Below are 18,065 nucleotides of genomic sequence, written 5' to 3'. Positions count from 1 at the left end.
GGGTGATCAGGTATCGGTCGTTGGAAACAACAGTTCAGCCAACAACTCACAACTCAGTCAGACTTTACACGCTAGCGGGGAACTGAGCAAAACACGCTCTCTCTGCTCGTATAACCAACCAGAACCTACACACTGATCTGGAGAGCTGTATTTAAAACAAGAAAAAAAGTCGCTGTATTTGTCGCTAGGCTAGTTTTTAAATAAAGTGGTCTAAAAAGTCACCAAATCTAGCGACAAAGTCGGCAACACGGAAATCGTTTATATTTCAAAGACACCCCACACAAATGTTTTTTAAATTTTTTAATTCAACATTCAAACATTAGAAAATCCTTATCGTGTTCCAATGGTAACCTGCCACACTCGGATCAGATTATCCGTGTAGCCAGCGAAGAGAGTCTGTAAAAAAAGAAAAGGAAAACAGAAGAAGTTAACGATAATGCCAGATGGACTTACAAGGAAACAAAAAGGCAACAATTCCATCTGGTCAGTGAAATCTTCCCCTCATAATTGCAGGACTCTCACCATGTGGGTTCAGAGTACATGTGATTTTTTTTAATCACTGGGGTCCTCCAGGGACCAGGAAAAAACAAATTGTACCTGTCCATCAGCAGACCAGGCCAGAGCAGTGCACTGTGGGGGCTCGGCTTTGCTGCTGGTGCTGATCACCTCCTGTCTCAGTTCATCGACAATGATCTTCCCCTCGAGGTCCTGATGAGATGATGAGACGGGGGAGAGAAAAAAAAAAGGCACACATTGAGTCAGAACTTTTTATTGAACAAACAGCCATCAGAAAAAGCAAGGATGTGTTGATCAGCGCTCTCAGAAACAGCCTCTTGTATCATCACAGGATTGCAGAAGGCATTAAGGTTTCATCACTGATAATCAATCTCTCACGCTGATTCGCTACCAAACCTGCCAATCACGTAACTAATAATCTCACGAGAAATATTTAAATCTATGCATATTTCAGGGTGGAGGTTCGCTTTAACAACCTAACATAAAGGTGTGCGAGGTTGCGCAAGGCCGAAGAGCTCACCCAGATCTTGATGCTGGGACCGGTGGCAGCACAGAGCCAGTAGCGGTTAGGGCTGAAGCACAAAGCGTTGATCGTGTCTCCTCCATCCAGAGTGTACAAATGCTTTCCCTCGTTCAGATCCCACAGCATGGCCTGGCCGTCCTGTACAACCAGACCGGAGACGAACACAAACACATCTGAGCAGTTCAACATCACTGTTTAACAAATACACCTCGAAAACCGGACACGTGTTCAGAAACAGCCTCTTTATCATCACGCTGACGCAGATGGCATTGATGTTTCATCACCACACTGGACCAAACAACCAGGGCGAGTAAATTCACTGGTAATACTGAACTCCTTGCTGCATCCTAGCCTCGCCAGAAAGCAACAGATTACAATATTTAACAAGAATATTATATTACAGCACATTACGTCTTTTTCATCATCGAGTTGAAAAGCTGATGCTGAAACATCAAGGTCTCTATAAAGTTTCGGTGTCAGTATTTATTGTTAATTATTAGGTTTGTTAAAAGGTTAATTCGGCATGTCAAAAAAATTAACAAAAACAAAAAACCCCAACAAAATACACCCACAAAGACATGAATTATTAACCCTTAATAAACCAATAAGGCTTTAAATTAGAAAAGGTGACAGCACCATCTTACTATATAATAATCTTATTAATTAAATAAATGTAATTTCATATCTAATAATTTCTATTAAACTATCAACAGATGCTTGCTGTTTATACGGTTTCCTTACAAATATCAGGTAATTATTTTATTTAATTAAATACATGTAGCGTCTCAATGTGTGTGTATTATATATATAAAATTTAAATAAATTTTCAGCACACACTTGCTGTTTATGCTCCTTACATAATCTAGAACAGGCTATTATTTCATTTAATTAAAGATGTAATATTTATTTAATTATTATTCGACGTTATTTAAATAATTTAATGGCAGTGCATGCTTTGTGTTTATGCTATAGCTCCTTAGAAGGAAAAAAAAATGAATAAATTAGGTAATTTTATTTAGTTAATTTTCCCCTATATTAAGTACGGATAATTATTATTTGATGGGAATGTTTTAATTATATAATTTAATATCAGCATGTTTACAGTTTTACTCTATAGATCCTTACAAAATATAAACTATCAGGTGATTCACGTTATACATCATTATTAATTAACAGAATTATTGTATATAAATAATAAAATAAGATAATTTTAATATCTTGGTAGCTCTGCTACCATTGGGGGGTGTGTGTGTGAGTGTGTGAGAATGGGTGAATGAGACGCATTGTAAAGTGCTTTGGAATCGCTAAGGTTAAAAAAGCGCTATATAAGTGCAGAGCATTTACCATTCACTCATTTGCTATAGCAACTTACAAAAACAACGACTTGAGGGTTTTTCCTCCCAGAAGTCGATGATCATAAATTTTATTATCTTTAACCAATAGACTAGAATTACATACGTATACATTTCTATGAAATAATCGTGACCGGTTCTTGACGCCGCTCGGCGCTGAAACAGAAAGCCGGCGTGATGAGGTCGTACCTTTCCTCCGGAGGCACAGAGCGAGCCGTCAGGAGACACGGTGACGGTGTTCAGGTAGCCCGTGTGGCCGATGTGGTTCGTCTTCAGCTTGCAGTTGGCGAGATTCCACACCTTCACACACACACGATTGAGAATACGTAACGGGTTACAACAAAACGATAAGGAAAAGTAGATTCCTTCAACCTTCAGGCTGCGTATTGGAAGTAATACAAACATATCCGTGATTTAACGGGTCTCCTCATTTAACAGGTCGAGATGGTTTAGTTGATTTATATTTTACGGCATTTTATAAAACAAGATTTTATAAGCATCTAACTAAAAGTGCATTACAATCGGTAGCAATACCCCGATAAAATTGTTCAATTCATTCAGACCAGCCCAAGTATAACTGCTTTTATATTGAGAGGTGGTTCCTCCCCCTTTTCTCTACTCCCGTGGTACGGTCCACGTAGCCCGTACCCATAGGAGAGAGTTTACACCACAGCGCTGCTGAATTCTTGATCCTGATTGGTCAAAGTGTTGTTGGTCAAAGAAGGTCTAGTACGTTTCTATAGGAACAACTCATTCACAAGGATCCACACGACAAAACTTTCACATAATCTAAAGCTCGTTGGTTGATGATTTTACTTGTATTTATATAATATTTGCCACGCAAGTGATTTTATTGTGAAAGACGCAGTTTTTAGCAATTTTTCCTTTTCAGTGTCAAGAGCAGGAAAGAAAGAAAAAAGAAAGTGTCCTATAAAGACGTTACCCATCATAATTGCAGGACTTGTCCTCAGAGCCCGAGAGCTCAGACAGAAAGTCAGAGTTTTTTTAGTCATTGGGTAAAACGGTTCCAAAGAGCTGTAGACTGCAGAACAAGGAGTGTTAAGACGTTCCTACCTTGACCATCTTGTCCCAGCCGCAGGACACGATGATGGGGTTGCTGCTGTTCGGGGAGAATCGCACGCAGGACACCCACTCCGTGTGGCTCTCGTCCTGTAGGAGCAAAATTCTCAGATTATTCCGGAATAAAACACTCGATCGTACAAGTAATCCACGGCTTCTGGATTATGGAACCTGACCTGGATGGTGTACTTGCACACTCCCAGGGTGTTCCACAGCTTGATGGTTTTATCCCTGGAGCCGGACACGATCTGACGGTTATCCGCAGAGAAAGCCACGCTCAGGACATCTTTGGTGTGGCCGACAAAGCGGCGAGTCGTCGTGCCACTGGAGGAACGAAACGTATGTCAAAACACGAACACGAACAAAAACAAAACTAACAAACAAAAAAACACAAAAAGACATAAAGGTAAAGTTCTAACTAAACTTCATGACAAAAGTTTACACTTTGTAGTTTCTCAGTAACACGACGAGCTGCGTTTGTCTTCGAGAGATTTATATAAAAGAAAAATAAACAAATAAGAAGGGGGGTGGGGGCGGGGAACGACTGCTTAATAAATAAAAGCTGCTATATTTTCAGTCCCTCAAGCAATATATTCGGGCGAGCTTACAATTTTTAAATCTAAAAAAAAAAATTCACGCAGATTTGGGCGTCACGTGACGTCATCACAACGCGCGTTCAGCCAAAGCGCTCTTCGATTCATCGATGAATCGAATGCAAGTACAGCTAAAAGAGTCTACATCAGCTAAAAAAAAAAAAAACCAAACAGCACTGCGAAAGACCGCGCAGAACAATGCGATCTCCAAAAAATAAAAATTAAATTCAGTTTAAAAAAAAAAAATCTGTGAAAACCTGTACGGACTGAATAACGTTAAGCGATAACAAGAACTAACGAGTACAACGTTCTTTAATAAACATTTGTTAGTGTTGGGAAAAGTTTGTTTGTTTTGTTGCATAAGAGTAGGGTTGTCAAAAGTACTGGTACTTCGGTACCAAATTTACATAGGTACCGGGTCAACCCGGTACTGACGCGCTGCCTGACAGGAACTTTTCACGGGTGCACCGTGCAACAAGACGACGTTGGAGCCAAAGCAGCAGCAGAAGCAGCTCCGTCGGTTATCACGGCTGCATCCGAAACCGCACACTTATCTATTATATAGCAAGCGCAATACGTACATTTCTCTCAGACGCTCGTTTTCTGCTTTCGCTGCTGATACCGCTAAGTCACGCTAAGCCACGCCCCTTGAATTTACGTGCGGGTAGCTTAACCGTGCTTCCAGGAAGAGCGGCTGCTTAACCGCAGTATTTAATCAAGCAGAGGAGTTTAAAATGATGGTTGCATTAATAATGTTGTAGCGTGGTTTAATTGGAGTGTATTACTGCAAGAAAACATTCTCGTTTTCGCTTACTTAATGTTGGCATACGTGCGTTTAATGCCAATACGGTCAGGGGTCCTTATTAACCATTCGATGCTTTAACTTTTATGGACTTTTAGGAAATTTTGGAACCATGACAACCCTACATAAGAGAAATAAAACACTACGGAACATGCTGCTGTATGAAAATATTCACCTTCTGTGCGGTAACACTACCTCTGCTTATTTTCCTATAACAGCACGTACTGCAGTGTTGTCCCCCCCCCCCGGCTTACTTAACAAACCGTGCTACAGGGTGGTTAGTGCGACACGAACGAAGACGTAGGAGCACAAATGTCTCCGCACCTGATCTGACCCTACACTCACGTTGTCAGGTCCCAGAGGCGCAGCGTGCCGTCCCACGAGCCGGACAGAGCAAACTGGCCATCGGAGGAGATCACCACGTCGCTCACGAAGTGCGAGTGTCCTCTCAGAGCACGCTGGGGGACGCCGTAGTTCGTCTCATCTCGGGTCAGCTTCCACATGATGACGGTCTTGTCTGCAAATCCAAGCAAATATTATACACGCTAATACGACCTTCAGCTACCACTATTACTTCTTCATCCGACCCGGCGGTCTGTTTTGAGCGGCAGCCTTGCGGATTTTCTAGCTTTGTAAATATTTATTTTAAACGTACAGTAAGAGATTTCATCTCGAGACGCAGATCATGACAACAATCACGACGACAGCAGGAGGTTTTACAGAGGAACCGAGCCATTCGCTGTGACTGTGCACAGTCTGTTTTGGAAACCGGACGGACAGATGTTTTGGCTGTGACACGCCGTGAAGCGGAAGCTCCTTTTAATCCCTCGCGGAGGTGTACAGTTGTGCAGAGAAGTTTGCACACCCCCTGAGGAATCTGCTAAATCTTGATACTATAAACTTTTGAACAAGATGATCAGTGTATATTATTTTGTTTAAAGCCCCCCACCACACTAAATAAGAGTTACATGTCTCCCAGAAGACAAAACACTAACAATTTACACCGATCGTCCTGTTCAAAAGTTTACACCCCCCAGCTCTTAATGTACCGTGTTGCCTTCTCGAGCATCAGTGAACGTTTGGACCTTTCGTAATAGTCGTGAACGAGTCCCTCAGTCGTCCTCGGTGTGAAAAGGAAAGGGGTCAAATATGCAGAAGATGCTGGAAAAGCAAAGAACGTGCAGGACCTGGAGGATTTTTCTGAAGAACAGTGGGAAGTTTAACTGCTCAGGACAAACAAGGGACTCGTGAACAACTCACAAAACGTCATGCCGTGGATCATCCGGGTAACGACACACAGCATTAAGAATCGAGCGTGTGTAAACTGTTGATTGGGGCAATTTTTTATAAATTCAGCTATCATCTTGTCTCTATATGTAAACATCTGTTATGTGAAATAGTTTATTCAGGACAGAACTAAATGAACAACTAAATGGGGTTTTTATGATCTGTTTTATTTTGTTAACAGTATTGAGATTTAGCAGATTCTGCAAGGGGTATGCAAACTTCTGGGCACAACTTCTCAAAGGAACAGAGAAAACACAAAAATACTAAAGCAGGAGCAGAATCAGTAAATGACACAAATGCTTCAATACAAATAAGTTTAATGTATCATATGGGTGGCGGTTTCTTTTAAGCGGGTTGCCAGAATGATGCTGATTACACACTCTAAGAAGCCAGCTATTATTCCTCACAATACGACTTGAGTTTTAAGCAGGATCTAACTAGGTCTAAATATGTTTTCTAGTCAGTGCGAAAGGATCGAAATGAATTTGCTAATCCATAATACGTGGAAGGATTTGTTTGAATCTGGCAACCCGCGGGCAGGGATGTGTGTGCTCTTACCCCGGGACGCAGACAGGATCATGTCGGGAAACTGCGGCGTGGTGGCGATCTGAGTGACCCATCCGCTGTGGCCCTTCAGTGTCCCTCTCACTGTCATCTGTTCCGTCATTTTGGCCAGTATTATAATAACCTTACAGGTAGATGGAGCCGGATTGTACCGGAGAGCTGAATCCTCTCCGCTCCTCTCAGCCTATGGCAACAGGAAAAGGACACATCACAGCGGAAGCAGAAACTTTGAGCGCGTTCTTCTTCGTGTGTTTCCGGGAGTCAAATGCAGCGCGTGTATCGCCATCTGCTGTCCGATTGTGGGAAAGACAGGTTTCAAGATCAACTTGAATCCATTCATTTTTGACCTGGTGAACATGGTGATTTATTTTGTTGGGTAAATATCACATTCGCACATGTAAATGGAAGACAGTTGTACATCCTTTTTGTGAATGTGTCTATGTTAAAGCTTTTTGGAAGGAGCTATGTACCTATCTCTCTCTCTAAATAACAAAAACAAATGTCAGAATATAAATTAACACCTTTAATATTATTTTTCTTTATCACAACTCTAACTTTAAGCCCACAGAGATCACACTATTTCTCCATGCTGATGTTTGATGTGAACATTAACTGATGCTCTTGACCTGTAATATATTTCATATATTTTATATGATTTTATGTGTTGTGCTCCTGCCACATGATTGGCTGATTGGGGTAACTGTATAAAAGAGTTGGTGTAGAGATGTTCAGGTATGTACTATATGGCAAAAAGTATGTGTACACCCCTCCTCAGGTGTTTCAGCCACACCCATTCCTAACAGGTGCATAAAATCAAGCACATAGCCATGCAGTCTCCAAAGACAAACATTGGCAGTAGAATGATTCATACTGAAGAGTTCAGTGACTAAGAATATATCATATCATTGGATGCCACAAGTCAGTTAGTGAAATTTCTGCCCTGCTAGATCTGCTCCAATCAACTGTAAGTTGTGAGATAGAAGCATCTAAACTCACAAAGCATGGCCACTGGGCCGCAGAGTGCTGAAGTATGTAGCGCATAAAAATCACCTATCCTCTGTTGAATCACTCACTACAGACTTCCAAACTGTCTCTGGAAGCAACACCAGCTCAAGAACTGTGTGTCAGAAGCTTCATGAAATGGGTTTCCATGACTGAGCAGCTGCACACAAGCCTAAGATCACTATCAAACGTCCATCCATCCATCCATCCATCTTCTACCGCTTACTCCTTTTCAGGGTCACAGGGAACCTGGAGCCTATCCCAGGAAGCATCGGGAACAAGGCGGGGTACACCCTGGACAGGGTGCCAATCCATCGCAGGGCACACTCACACACCCATTCATACACTACGGACACTTTAGACACACCAATCAGCCTACCATGCATGTCTTTGGACTGGGGGAGGAAACCGGAGTACCCGGAGAAAACCCCCGCAGCACAGGGAGAACATGCAAACTCCGCACACACGGCCCCGGCGGGACTCGAACCCCGGACCCTGGAGGTGTGAGGCGAACGTGCTAACCACTATGAAACGTGATCAATTAAATGTTTTCCACATTTAACAATATATTATAAAAAGCATTAAACAGCTATAAACTAAACCATAACAACTATAACAGCTGTAACAGCTATAAAAGTCAATATTTGTTGTGACAACCAAATTTGCTTTCTAAAAATACGTCAGTAGTCTCAAGTACACTTCATACTTCGTTTTATGAAAAAATGGTCAGGTTTTTCCAGGTATCTTGCTTCAAACTTATGTGAAATCATTCTTGTTGTTCCATCGTGAGCCTGGCAGATTGATAACGATGGTGAGTACTTCAAGGCCTTCATAACACACGGCTCCTTTCTCTCAAACTTTTTCCAGTGTAAACCAAAACACATAGTCCTAAATAATAATAATAAAAAACAATACCAATGGTTCTGGTTTTGTTTTCCATCATCCTGGTCATCCTCTTGCTCACATGTAAGGGACAGGAGATTATTTTATGAATATCCATATTCATAATAATATATATGAATATAACTTAGCCAGTTATTTTGGCTCTGTTTTGTCAGACTGTAATCACAAAGGAATTACTGTTCTTTACTGCTCTGCTCTTTCCTCTCTGGCTATTCTCTTCTCTTTAATTACTTCTCTAGAACTTCTTTGTAGAATAATTTCACTGCATAATGTTTGCTCTGAGCTTCTCTTCTGTCTTGGAATAAACTCTGACTCTGATCATCTTATTTTTGGTCTGAAAAGTGGTTTATAATTTCTTTACTAACAATGAATTTTTGGTGAAAATCAATGTGGGAATCTAAAATGTTGTTTTTACTGAACCAATAATGGAGAGACAAAAAAAATTATATATATATATATATATATATATATATATATATATATATATATATATATATATATATATATAGTATGTGCAAAGATTTTTGTACTTTTGTACAGTACTGTATATAATAATAGTAATGTCATATATATATATATACACACCAGATAAATACCATATTTTCAGATTTTTGTACTCAGAACCAACAAATAATATATAACTATTACATGATTGGAAATCAGCAGCCATAATTACTGTTCCATAATCCCGTTTTACTCTGGATTTCAAATACGCATTCACAAACTACATTAAAACTGCATCTCTAATATCTATTAATACCCCTGCTATCTCCTCTTGAATTACATACATGTGTTATACTTCTTGATTCTGAAAACGAATCTACTAATATCTACCAAAAACATGTAAGCCTAGTCACCTCCCTTTGCCAAGTCAGGTTGGGAGAGTCCATTATGATAGTGTGAACATATTACTTTAAAAAAAAAAATCAATATACATCCAAAAACACTGCATCGATAAACATTATTATTTAAGAGATTTTCCATGTGAACATATACATATCTTACAATGCTCAAATATTGACTATTATTTGTTTTGACTATATAAACGTTTAGTGTTTGTCTCCTCTGTAATGGACTCCCCCAAGTTGAAACGCTTACAGATTGCACATCCCCCCACATCCGCATTTATTTAAAAAAAAATAAAAAAAATTGTTTTTTACTCCACCCGCCCCCCGGTACGTGATTGGCTATTAGTGTTTATTGTCATAACGACAGACCGATTCTAACCAATCCTAACGCAGAAAGTAGATGCTACTAGCCAATCCGATTTGCGTAGAATTTTCTAGAAGAGTCAGGCAGCCATTTTGGAAAAGAATTGGCAGAACAAAGGGCGATCTGTGTCGTCAGCCGCGAAAAGAATTTTCTTTTTTTCCTCAAGTCACTTTATTCTTTATTTTAGCCACATAAATAGCTAAACTAAGGTGAGATACACTTGTTTGTTTATATTTTGGGTTTATAATGTAATAAAACAAATTGGTTTCGTTGTTATTCGACGCTCGAGCGGTGTTTTTTTTTTTTTTTGACGTAGTTAGTTAGCTTCCTAGCACGTCGATTATTCTAGCTATGTTATCGGCTCTTTTATTCAATAATATATCGGTAATAAACATAAAGAAACATTTGTTTCAGTATCCTTTAGTTCTTTTATATCTTTTATTTTATTATCTTTTATAAATTTTATATCATTATTACTGCTTGTGGCTTTATTAAACGGTTTATATATTAAAAAGCAATAAACAACACTAGCAGTTAAGCGATCACCAAGCCTAATTTATTGTATTATTTGTGGGGAAAATGGTACAGAGAGTATTGTGTGCTTGCATGACATACCTTGAATAGGAAAGGAGTATTGTGTAACTGCTTAATTCATGGTAAATCTATCATAAATACAATAGAAAATAATATTGATGATCACCCATGTATAGACATGTCGCGTATTTCTTTTCATGGAGCTGTAAATGTTATTTTTTTTGCAGATGAGGCAGCGAGAAAGCACAAGTTGCTCACCAGCTGGAAGAGAAAGTAGCTGGAAGGAGAGGGCTGGGAGGAGAAAACGCCACCGGAGAGAGTCACACAGCAGTGAACGGGAAAACAAGTACCGTAAACATCGCCATCATCGCAAAAGCAATGACGGGTAACTCTCTTCCCACAACCCTCGTCTAAATATCCAGATACAAGCGTGTTAAAGATGGATTTTGAGAAATTTGACATCTTTATACTAGGCGTTAGCGTTGGTTCAATTACACGATTTTTCTTCTAGAATAAGATCCAACATGCATTTTAAATGCCGTGAGTAGAAATATCGCTCACGAAAACATCACCACATGAGGCATATTTTTAGCTGTACTAGTTTGATAACGTACAAAAAAATGTTTTTATATTTGTGGTGTAAGTATATAAATATAAGTAGATGTATAAAATATGCACTATATGTTCTGATTATCTGTTAAGGTGAGACACTGCAGGTGAACAGGTGAAAATGTTTAATGTGAACATATCATGAAATTTTACTGATAAGTTATATACATTATTGCGTCTTGTTTTTTGCTTGACAAGTTTTCTGGGGAAAAAAAAAAAAGCGTTTACATGTGCAAATAAGATACTATGTCATTACATATGTGCTTATTTACATGCAACCCCAATTCCAAAATAGTTGGGATGCTGTGGCAAATAAATGTAAATAAAAACAGAATGCAACGATTTGCAAATCTCATAAACCCATGTCGTATTCACAACAAGAACATAGAAAACACATCAAAATGTTTAAACTGAGGAAATGGACCATTTTAAGGAAGCAAAAAAAAAGAGAGATAATTTTGAATCTGTTGGCTGCAACACGTCTTAAAAAAAAAAAAAAAGTTGGGACGGACAACAAAAAGGAGAAGTGTTACTAAAAGGAAACAGCTGGAGGAGCATTTTACTAACTAATTAGGTTAATTGGCAACCTAAACGTTTTATGTTTTCTGTGTTCTGTTGTGGTTAACATGTGTTTACGAGACTTGCAAATCATTGCATTCTGTTTTTATTTACACTTTTTACGCAGCGTCCCAACGGTTTTGGAATTGGGGTTGTATATTTAAAATCCCAAAATCTAGATATTGAAAACCATTATTTAAATATCTCATTTTTTAAAAATTTTCTAAACTCTCAAAATACTATGCACATGTATTGAAACTTTATTATCGCTATGTTTTTAAATACAAAATGGTGCGTAAATCAGGCAGTAAACACTGTGAACAAATCCTTCTGTAATAATCTTCTGAATAATAACTAAGAATGAACGTGGAAAGTATGGACTAAGTCAATGCTACACAAGTTGAGATTTTTGGTTCAGGGTGTTGGGGGCGGACTCGTTTTGAGAAAACAGTTGCAGATATTCATTGCAGAATTTCATATTTACTGAATAGAAATAACACTTCTGATTCTCTCTCTCTCTCTCTCTCTCTCTCTCTCTCTCTATATATATATATATATAAAATAAACTGCATGTGACTTTCCTGTGTGAATTATATTAAGACAACGACGTGATGAGAGGAGCGCAAATAGGAGATATTCCTATCCTTATTCATGACATGTATTTAAAAGTCTAACTTTAAATGTCATCTATGAATACTGATGGTTGTGGTGATTTTTACCAGATTTGTAAAGTTTAAAAGTAAAATCTGTTGTTCTGTCAACACTGGGGCTGTGGTATGGATCACTTCGCTGACTTGCACACACAGGGTCCCAATCTAATATTAGCTATTCGACGTTCCTGTCTTTTCCTGGAAGAAACCAGACTCTAACGTTTGACGTGACACCCAGACCACACTTGACGCGGTCTAAAAATGCCGAAAGGGTTTAGTCAGTGCTGTCGTGATTTGTGGAGATGATGCGTGACTGATGTTAAGGGCCTCACTGAGTGGGTCTCGCTTTTCATCCTGGGTTCAGCAGCTTCCCGGATATATTTGAACCATATGGAACTTCTAGCCAAGCGATGTTGTAGCGTCCTGATCGTTAGAAGGTTAAGGTAGAACCGCCACAGACGCCACTTACTATAAAATACTTTCTGCTTTTGTGTAGGTCATCTGTACGAGTTTCTGTTTCGTGTTAGGACACAACAGAAAGGCTGTTTGGTAAACGCACCACAAGTGCTGTTTAGAATTCTTCAAACGATATCACCACAGTCTGTGTTGACGTTTAAGTTTACAAAGTGTATGTATTTATGATGAACGCATGTGTATCGTTCGCCTGTATATAACCAAACCAAAAAAATAGTGCAAAAGTACAAAAGACGCACGTCATAAATGTTAAGCCGTCGATTTATTTATAAGCCGGTCTAGGGTTTAACGACGATCTCTGCTCTGTGGCAGGCATTACCTGGAGAGCCGGAGTCTGAACGAAAAGCAGGAGACGAAGGTGAGAACCGTGGATTCGGGGTACGAGAAGGATATCCACGTGAGCGTCTCGAGGGAGAAGGAGAGGCATCGCGTACGCCAGAGGGACCACGACTGGCACCACTACAGCAAATCATCAGGATACAGTGGCCAGAGCAGTCGGCACGGGCGGAGACGCAGCCGAAGCCGCTCTCGTCACCGTCGCTCTCGCTCGGTATGAGCTATGACTTGTTTCCTTTCATCATGCCACCTTTTTCCTTTTTGTCTGTGTAGATGGACTACTGCAGTCACCCACTTTTCATTAAAGTCTAGTAGAATGCCTGATGACTTATTGTTATTCCAGTAAACAGGAAAATGTTAGGGAAAAAAAAAAAAAAAAGTCAGGTAATACAAGGGGGCGGGGGAACGAAATCTTTAGTTTAAGGTTATTATAAACTGTCAATGATGTCTACTTTAAATATTTTTTTAAGTATCTTGTCTGAAAATGTGTTGCCATTGTTTTTCTTCTGTAACACACACTATGTGGTGGCCCCCCTGTGCGTATCTCTGTCGCGGGCTGAATTTGCGTTGGCCGGGCCTGACTGCTGCGCTATCTGAATGGGCCGAATCGCTTCCCCCGTTCTTCCCTCGCTGAATGAATGAATGCCGCGTTCTGGTCCCCCCCTGATTCTCATGGGTTATTGATGATGATGGTGGTGATGCTGATGGTGGTCCGAAAACCTCCAGAGGATCCATCGCAGGAAAAGATCCAGAAGTGTTGAGGATGATGAGGAGGGGCACCTGATCTATCACAGTGGAGACATACTCAGGGCGAGATGTATAGAATATATACTTTTTTGTATACCTTCTGTATCTGTTGTCTTTTTTGTCTCACATATGAAAAATGAAATGTCACGTGTAGTGCTTTTAGGATAAAGTTTTTTGGGGGGCATGATTATAACAGCACTACAGAAGGGAAGAAGTCATAGATTTATTTGTTTTCCCCCTGTATTTTCAGCTATATTAGCCTAGCATTTCCTTGCTTTGTATTCATGTATGCCATGTATGTTTTTTGAGTGATTTATTATCTACAGCTATATCTTAGATGGTTCAGGTCTGTCTCAGTTGTGTTTATCCTGGAGGTTCAGTGTGTGTGTCTAACTGCCTGTCTTTACACCCTAGATGAGATCGTGTGCACGCTAGGAGAGGGTGCTTTTGGGAAAGTAGTCGAGTGCATCGATCACACAAAGTAAGAAGTATTTCTGTATAAAAGCTGTTCATTTAGTAATGAGGTTCAATTATCACGTTTACAGCGATTTCAATTATTTGTCTTCACTGTATTTTCTCTGTTTGCAGTCAAGGTGCTCGTGTTGCACTGAAGATCATTAAAAACATTGAACGTTATCGAGATGCGGCCATGTCCGAAGTCGAAGTGCTGGAACATCTGAACTCTCTGGACAAGGAAAGAAAATAGTGAGTAATGTTGCCAGTGTTTACGGAGAGGTGAAAGAGATCAGTTTTAGGGGTAAAATTGGAGTAAATGCGCAAACGGGATTAAACGTAGTGATACTTAAAGCAAAGATGACTCGAGTTAATAGCTAGAAGGTCCGTGATGACTACTAACACTTGACGTTGAGTTAGTAAGCACCTCTGTGTTGTCCGTCAATAAGAACAGTGTTTTTACATGAAACAGTTCTTGGTAATGCTTTTAGCTCTTAAGTGAAGAGATTACAAACTGACTTCAACTGCAGTTTAGGCCAACAGGAAGATCGTGTTTTTACTCCAGGTGAGAGTTCACGTGAAGATTACCTGCGTCATCGATTCTTCAGATCAGCTCAGAATAAGAAACTGCAGCTTGGCAGCACTCTCTCTTCCCCTTGGAAAGGGGTAGTGCTGCATATCATATGGATATCATAAGTGCACTGTTTCTCTCTTCTGTCACAGCTGTTGTGTGCGTATGCTTGACTGGTTTGACCACCACGGTCACGTGTGCATTGTGTTTGAACTGCTTGGATTGAGCACGTTCGACTTCCTCAAAGAAAACAACTTCCAGCCCTTTCCGATCGACCAGATCAGGCACATGGCCTACCAGATCATCAAAGCAGTCAAGTGTGAGTAGTCTTAACAACATCTGATGAGCGTGTAACTGTTCAGTACATTGTTATAGGCTGCTCGGGTGGATGAGTCTCATCTGGACGTTTGTTTCTCTTCAGTTATGCACAGCAACAAGCTGACACACACAGACCTGAAACCAGAGAACATCTTGTTTGTCGATTCGGAGTACGACCTCGAGTACAACGGCAAAATGGTGAGCGCTATGTATAATAGTAATTATCATATAGCGCTCGGGACGTACGCTCGTTTTAAGAAGGGACATCCTGACTTTGTCGTTACACAGAAGAGAGATGAAAGAATGGTGAAGAACCCAGATGTGAAAGTGGTCGATTTTGGGAACGCCACGTACGACCACGAGCATCACACCACCGTGGTGTCCACACGGCATTACCGCGCACCTGAAGTCATTCTGGGTAATTCTGAACTGCTCTTTATGTGCCAAGTGTCTGTCTTTGGTCATCAGCGGTGACTCGTTAGCGTTAGCTGATCGTTTATTTATTGACTTCTTTTGTTAAACAGAGCTGGGTTGGGACCATTCCTGTGATATATGGAGCCTGGGTTGCATTCTTATTGAATATTACCTCGGAACAACACTCTTCCAGGTGAGTGCATGGTTAATGAAAATATATCCACATGTGAATTAAGAAGAACTTCCGCAGGTTCTAAAGTGACGTGTACTCATTTCAGACCCATGACAGTAAAGAACATCTGGCCATGATGGAAAGAGTGCTGGGTCCCATGCCGACACACATGCTCCAGAAAACAAGGCAAGTCTATACTCTAACCCTTACTGCATGTTATCACTCACTGGTGCACGGAGTTTGTGTGTGTGTGTGTGTATATCCTGTTACAGGTAATTATCATTGTTATTGTATTCCCACAGGAAACGCCGATACGTCCATCGCGACAAACTAGACTGGGACGTGCACTCCTCGTCAGGACGATACGTTCGGAAACATTGCAAACCTCTCAAAGTGAGCGTCTTTACTACGTAATATATAGTTTTTGTTGAAGTTAGCATCAGTATTGGATCAGTGCAGTGTAATTATTTCAAATTTCTTTCTTTCATCGCACTCCTGGTTCGATAAGAGAACGGATGTGCCTTAAGATGTGCCCTTTTTTTTAATTAAACCAACGTAAAGCTGTAGTTGTATGTTACAGCGCATTACGGATCTGCAGCAGAAGTGATTAAAACTCAAAATATCCAGCCTTATTTATGTTTAGCTTTAATTTTACAGCATTTTTGCTCAGCATTAGACAGTTTAGAAAATCTGAACTTGGAGCCCTGTCTACTCTACTCTCTCCTGCATTTTCTCGACTGATTTCTTGAGGAATTTCCCCCGAGATGTTTTTTAAACAGTATCAAAGGAGGTTACACCTATGCTACATTTAAATAAATATATTTTTGTAAATAAAATGTTAGTTTTCTAATGAAAGAAATGAACACGTCGGCACGATTATATTTTTGTCTACAACACCGATTTCAAACTTTTAATCACACACCTTCCGATCAAAAGCTTTTTAACATTATGAGAAACATTTCAGTCAAGTGTCCATAAACTTTTGACCGGTAGTGTAGACCACCACAACTGGATAGTATCGCTGTTTTGGCATTTTCAGCATTTGACCCCATGATATGCTTCCAGGTGATTAAAAGCCCCCACACTTTAAGTGCTTCTGGTACACTTGTATACACCACATTATCAGGTAATAATTGTAGCACTACGTTATTTGTACACGACGCAGTTAAGCTCGGGTATAATCTCTGTTTCAGCGTGGCAGCAGCTTGTAGTTAACTGTCAACATGGTGGTAATGGTGTTTTTTTCTTTTCTTTTTTTTTTAAACAGAACTACATAACCTCTAAAAGCCTGGCCCACGAAGAGCTGTTTGACCTCCTGGAGAAGATGTTGGACTATGATGTGACCAAGCGGATTTCGCTGGACGACGCCATTAAACATCCTTTCTTTGACGCTCTTAGGAAGGGCCACAAGTGAAACGGACTAGTTTGGTTTTTTTCACTCTCAATGAGAGGTTGCAATCATATGACTGCATCAGTCCCACTTATGTCTAGTACTGTGGTTTTTTTTTTGTTTGTTTTTTTTTGTTCCCCCCCATTCAGTGTAATGTGTAATTTATATGATCTGTAATTTATATGGTATTTTACATAATTGTCAAACAAGGGAGAGCTGAAGATTTAAGGGGTTGTGGTAAATCTTATTTCCTTATTTGTTGAATAACATGCAGCTTTGTTAATTCATTGTGTTGAAATGAGTACGATTTTGTAAATACTTTCCGTTTTCAATAAAAAATAAATAAAATACTATGAAGCAGATTGAGTAACTGTTTTGTCTTGCTGCAGTTTCACCTTTAAACACTAGGTGGCAGCAAAGGATGGAAATATTTTGACCATGATGTCCAATGGACATCAAAATGTTCTACCTAAAAAAAATTAATAATAAAAAAAGTATTTAGTTGATGTGATTTGTAATACTATAATTAGATGTAAGTGGATTAAATGTTAGCAGATAGATAAAAATTTTTAAAACATGCTGACCAAAAGCTAAATGCTTTAATCTTTCATCCAGGTTTATGCAGTGAAAACTTTCTTTTTAAAAAATGTTTTCTTGAATAACTTTCCATTAATTAGTAGTAGTGAATTACACAAATGTGCATGTTTCCTTAATAGCATTATATCTTCTCATAACTCTCTTCAAAACCTGAACATGTCAGTTTATTTAAAGCTTGGCTTTATTCCATCCTTCCTCTCTACCACTTATCCTACAGGTTTAGGAACCTGGAGCCTATCCCAGGGAGCATGGGGCACAAAGTGGGGTACACCCTGGACAGGGCACAATCACATACACATTCACACACCCATTCATACACTACGGACACTTTAGACACGCCAATCGGCCTACCCTGCATGTCTTTGGACTGGGAGAGGAAACCCCCGCAGCACGGGGAGAACATGGCCG

General features: G+C 39.8%; 2 protein-coding genes across 3 annotated transcripts; one reads left to right on the top strand and one right to left on the bottom strand.

Moving 5' to 3' along the window:
* Positions 1 to 285: 285 nt before the first annotated feature.
* Positions 286 to 6,926, bottom strand: rack1 (receptor for activated C kinase 1). The gene is made up of 8 exons (XM_053631851.1): positions 6,712 to 6,926; positions 5,212 to 5,383; positions 3,648 to 3,795; positions 3,466 to 3,561; positions 2,581 to 2,691; positions 1,037 to 1,177; positions 598 to 708; positions 286 to 396 (listed from the first exon to the last, which is right to left on the bottom strand). Exons 1-8 carry the CDS (start codon positions 6,818 to 6,820, stop codon positions 331 to 333), a joined length of 954 nt encoding a protein of 317 aa, XP_053487826.1. The 5' UTR covers positions 6,821 to 6,926; the 3' UTR covers positions 286 to 330.
* Positions 6,927 to 9,911: 2,985 nt separating this feature from the next.
* Positions 9,912 to 17,413, top strand: clk4a (CDC-like kinase 4a). 2 transcript variants are annotated; one of them, XM_053631849.1, is made up of 13 exons: positions 9,912 to 10,043; positions 10,596 to 10,753; positions 12,972 to 13,209; positions 13,722 to 13,812; positions 14,157 to 14,223; positions 14,331 to 14,447; positions 14,919 to 15,085; positions 15,188 to 15,282; positions 15,373 to 15,502; positions 15,609 to 15,691; positions 15,777 to 15,856; positions 15,973 to 16,063; positions 16,938 to 17,413. In XM_053631849.1, exons 2-13 carry the CDS (start codon positions 10,596 to 10,598, stop codon positions 17,082 to 17,084), a joined length of 1,464 nt encoding a protein of 487 aa, XP_053487824.1. In that variant the 5' UTR covers positions 9,912 to 10,043; the 3' UTR covers positions 17,085 to 17,413. The 2 variants fall into 2 exon arrangements, with proteins under 2 accessions (XP_053487824.1, XP_053487825.1); XM_053631850.1 differs by lacking the exons at positions 9,912 to 10,043; positions 10,596 to 10,753; positions 13,722 to 13,812.
* The last annotated feature ends 652 nt before the right edge of the window (positions 17,414 to 18,065 follow it).

The sequence above is a fragment of the Ictalurus furcatus genome, chromosome 8 (genome assembly GCF_023375685.1).
Source record: "Ictalurus furcatus strain D&B chromosome 8, Billie_1.0, whole genome shotgun sequence".
NCBI classification, from domain to species: Eukaryota; Metazoa; Chordata; class Actinopteri; order Siluriformes; family Ictaluridae; genus Ictalurus; species Ictalurus furcatus.
The sequence above is the reverse complement of the archived record's forward strand: the minus strand, read 5'-3'. Positions and strand labels throughout refer to the sequence as shown.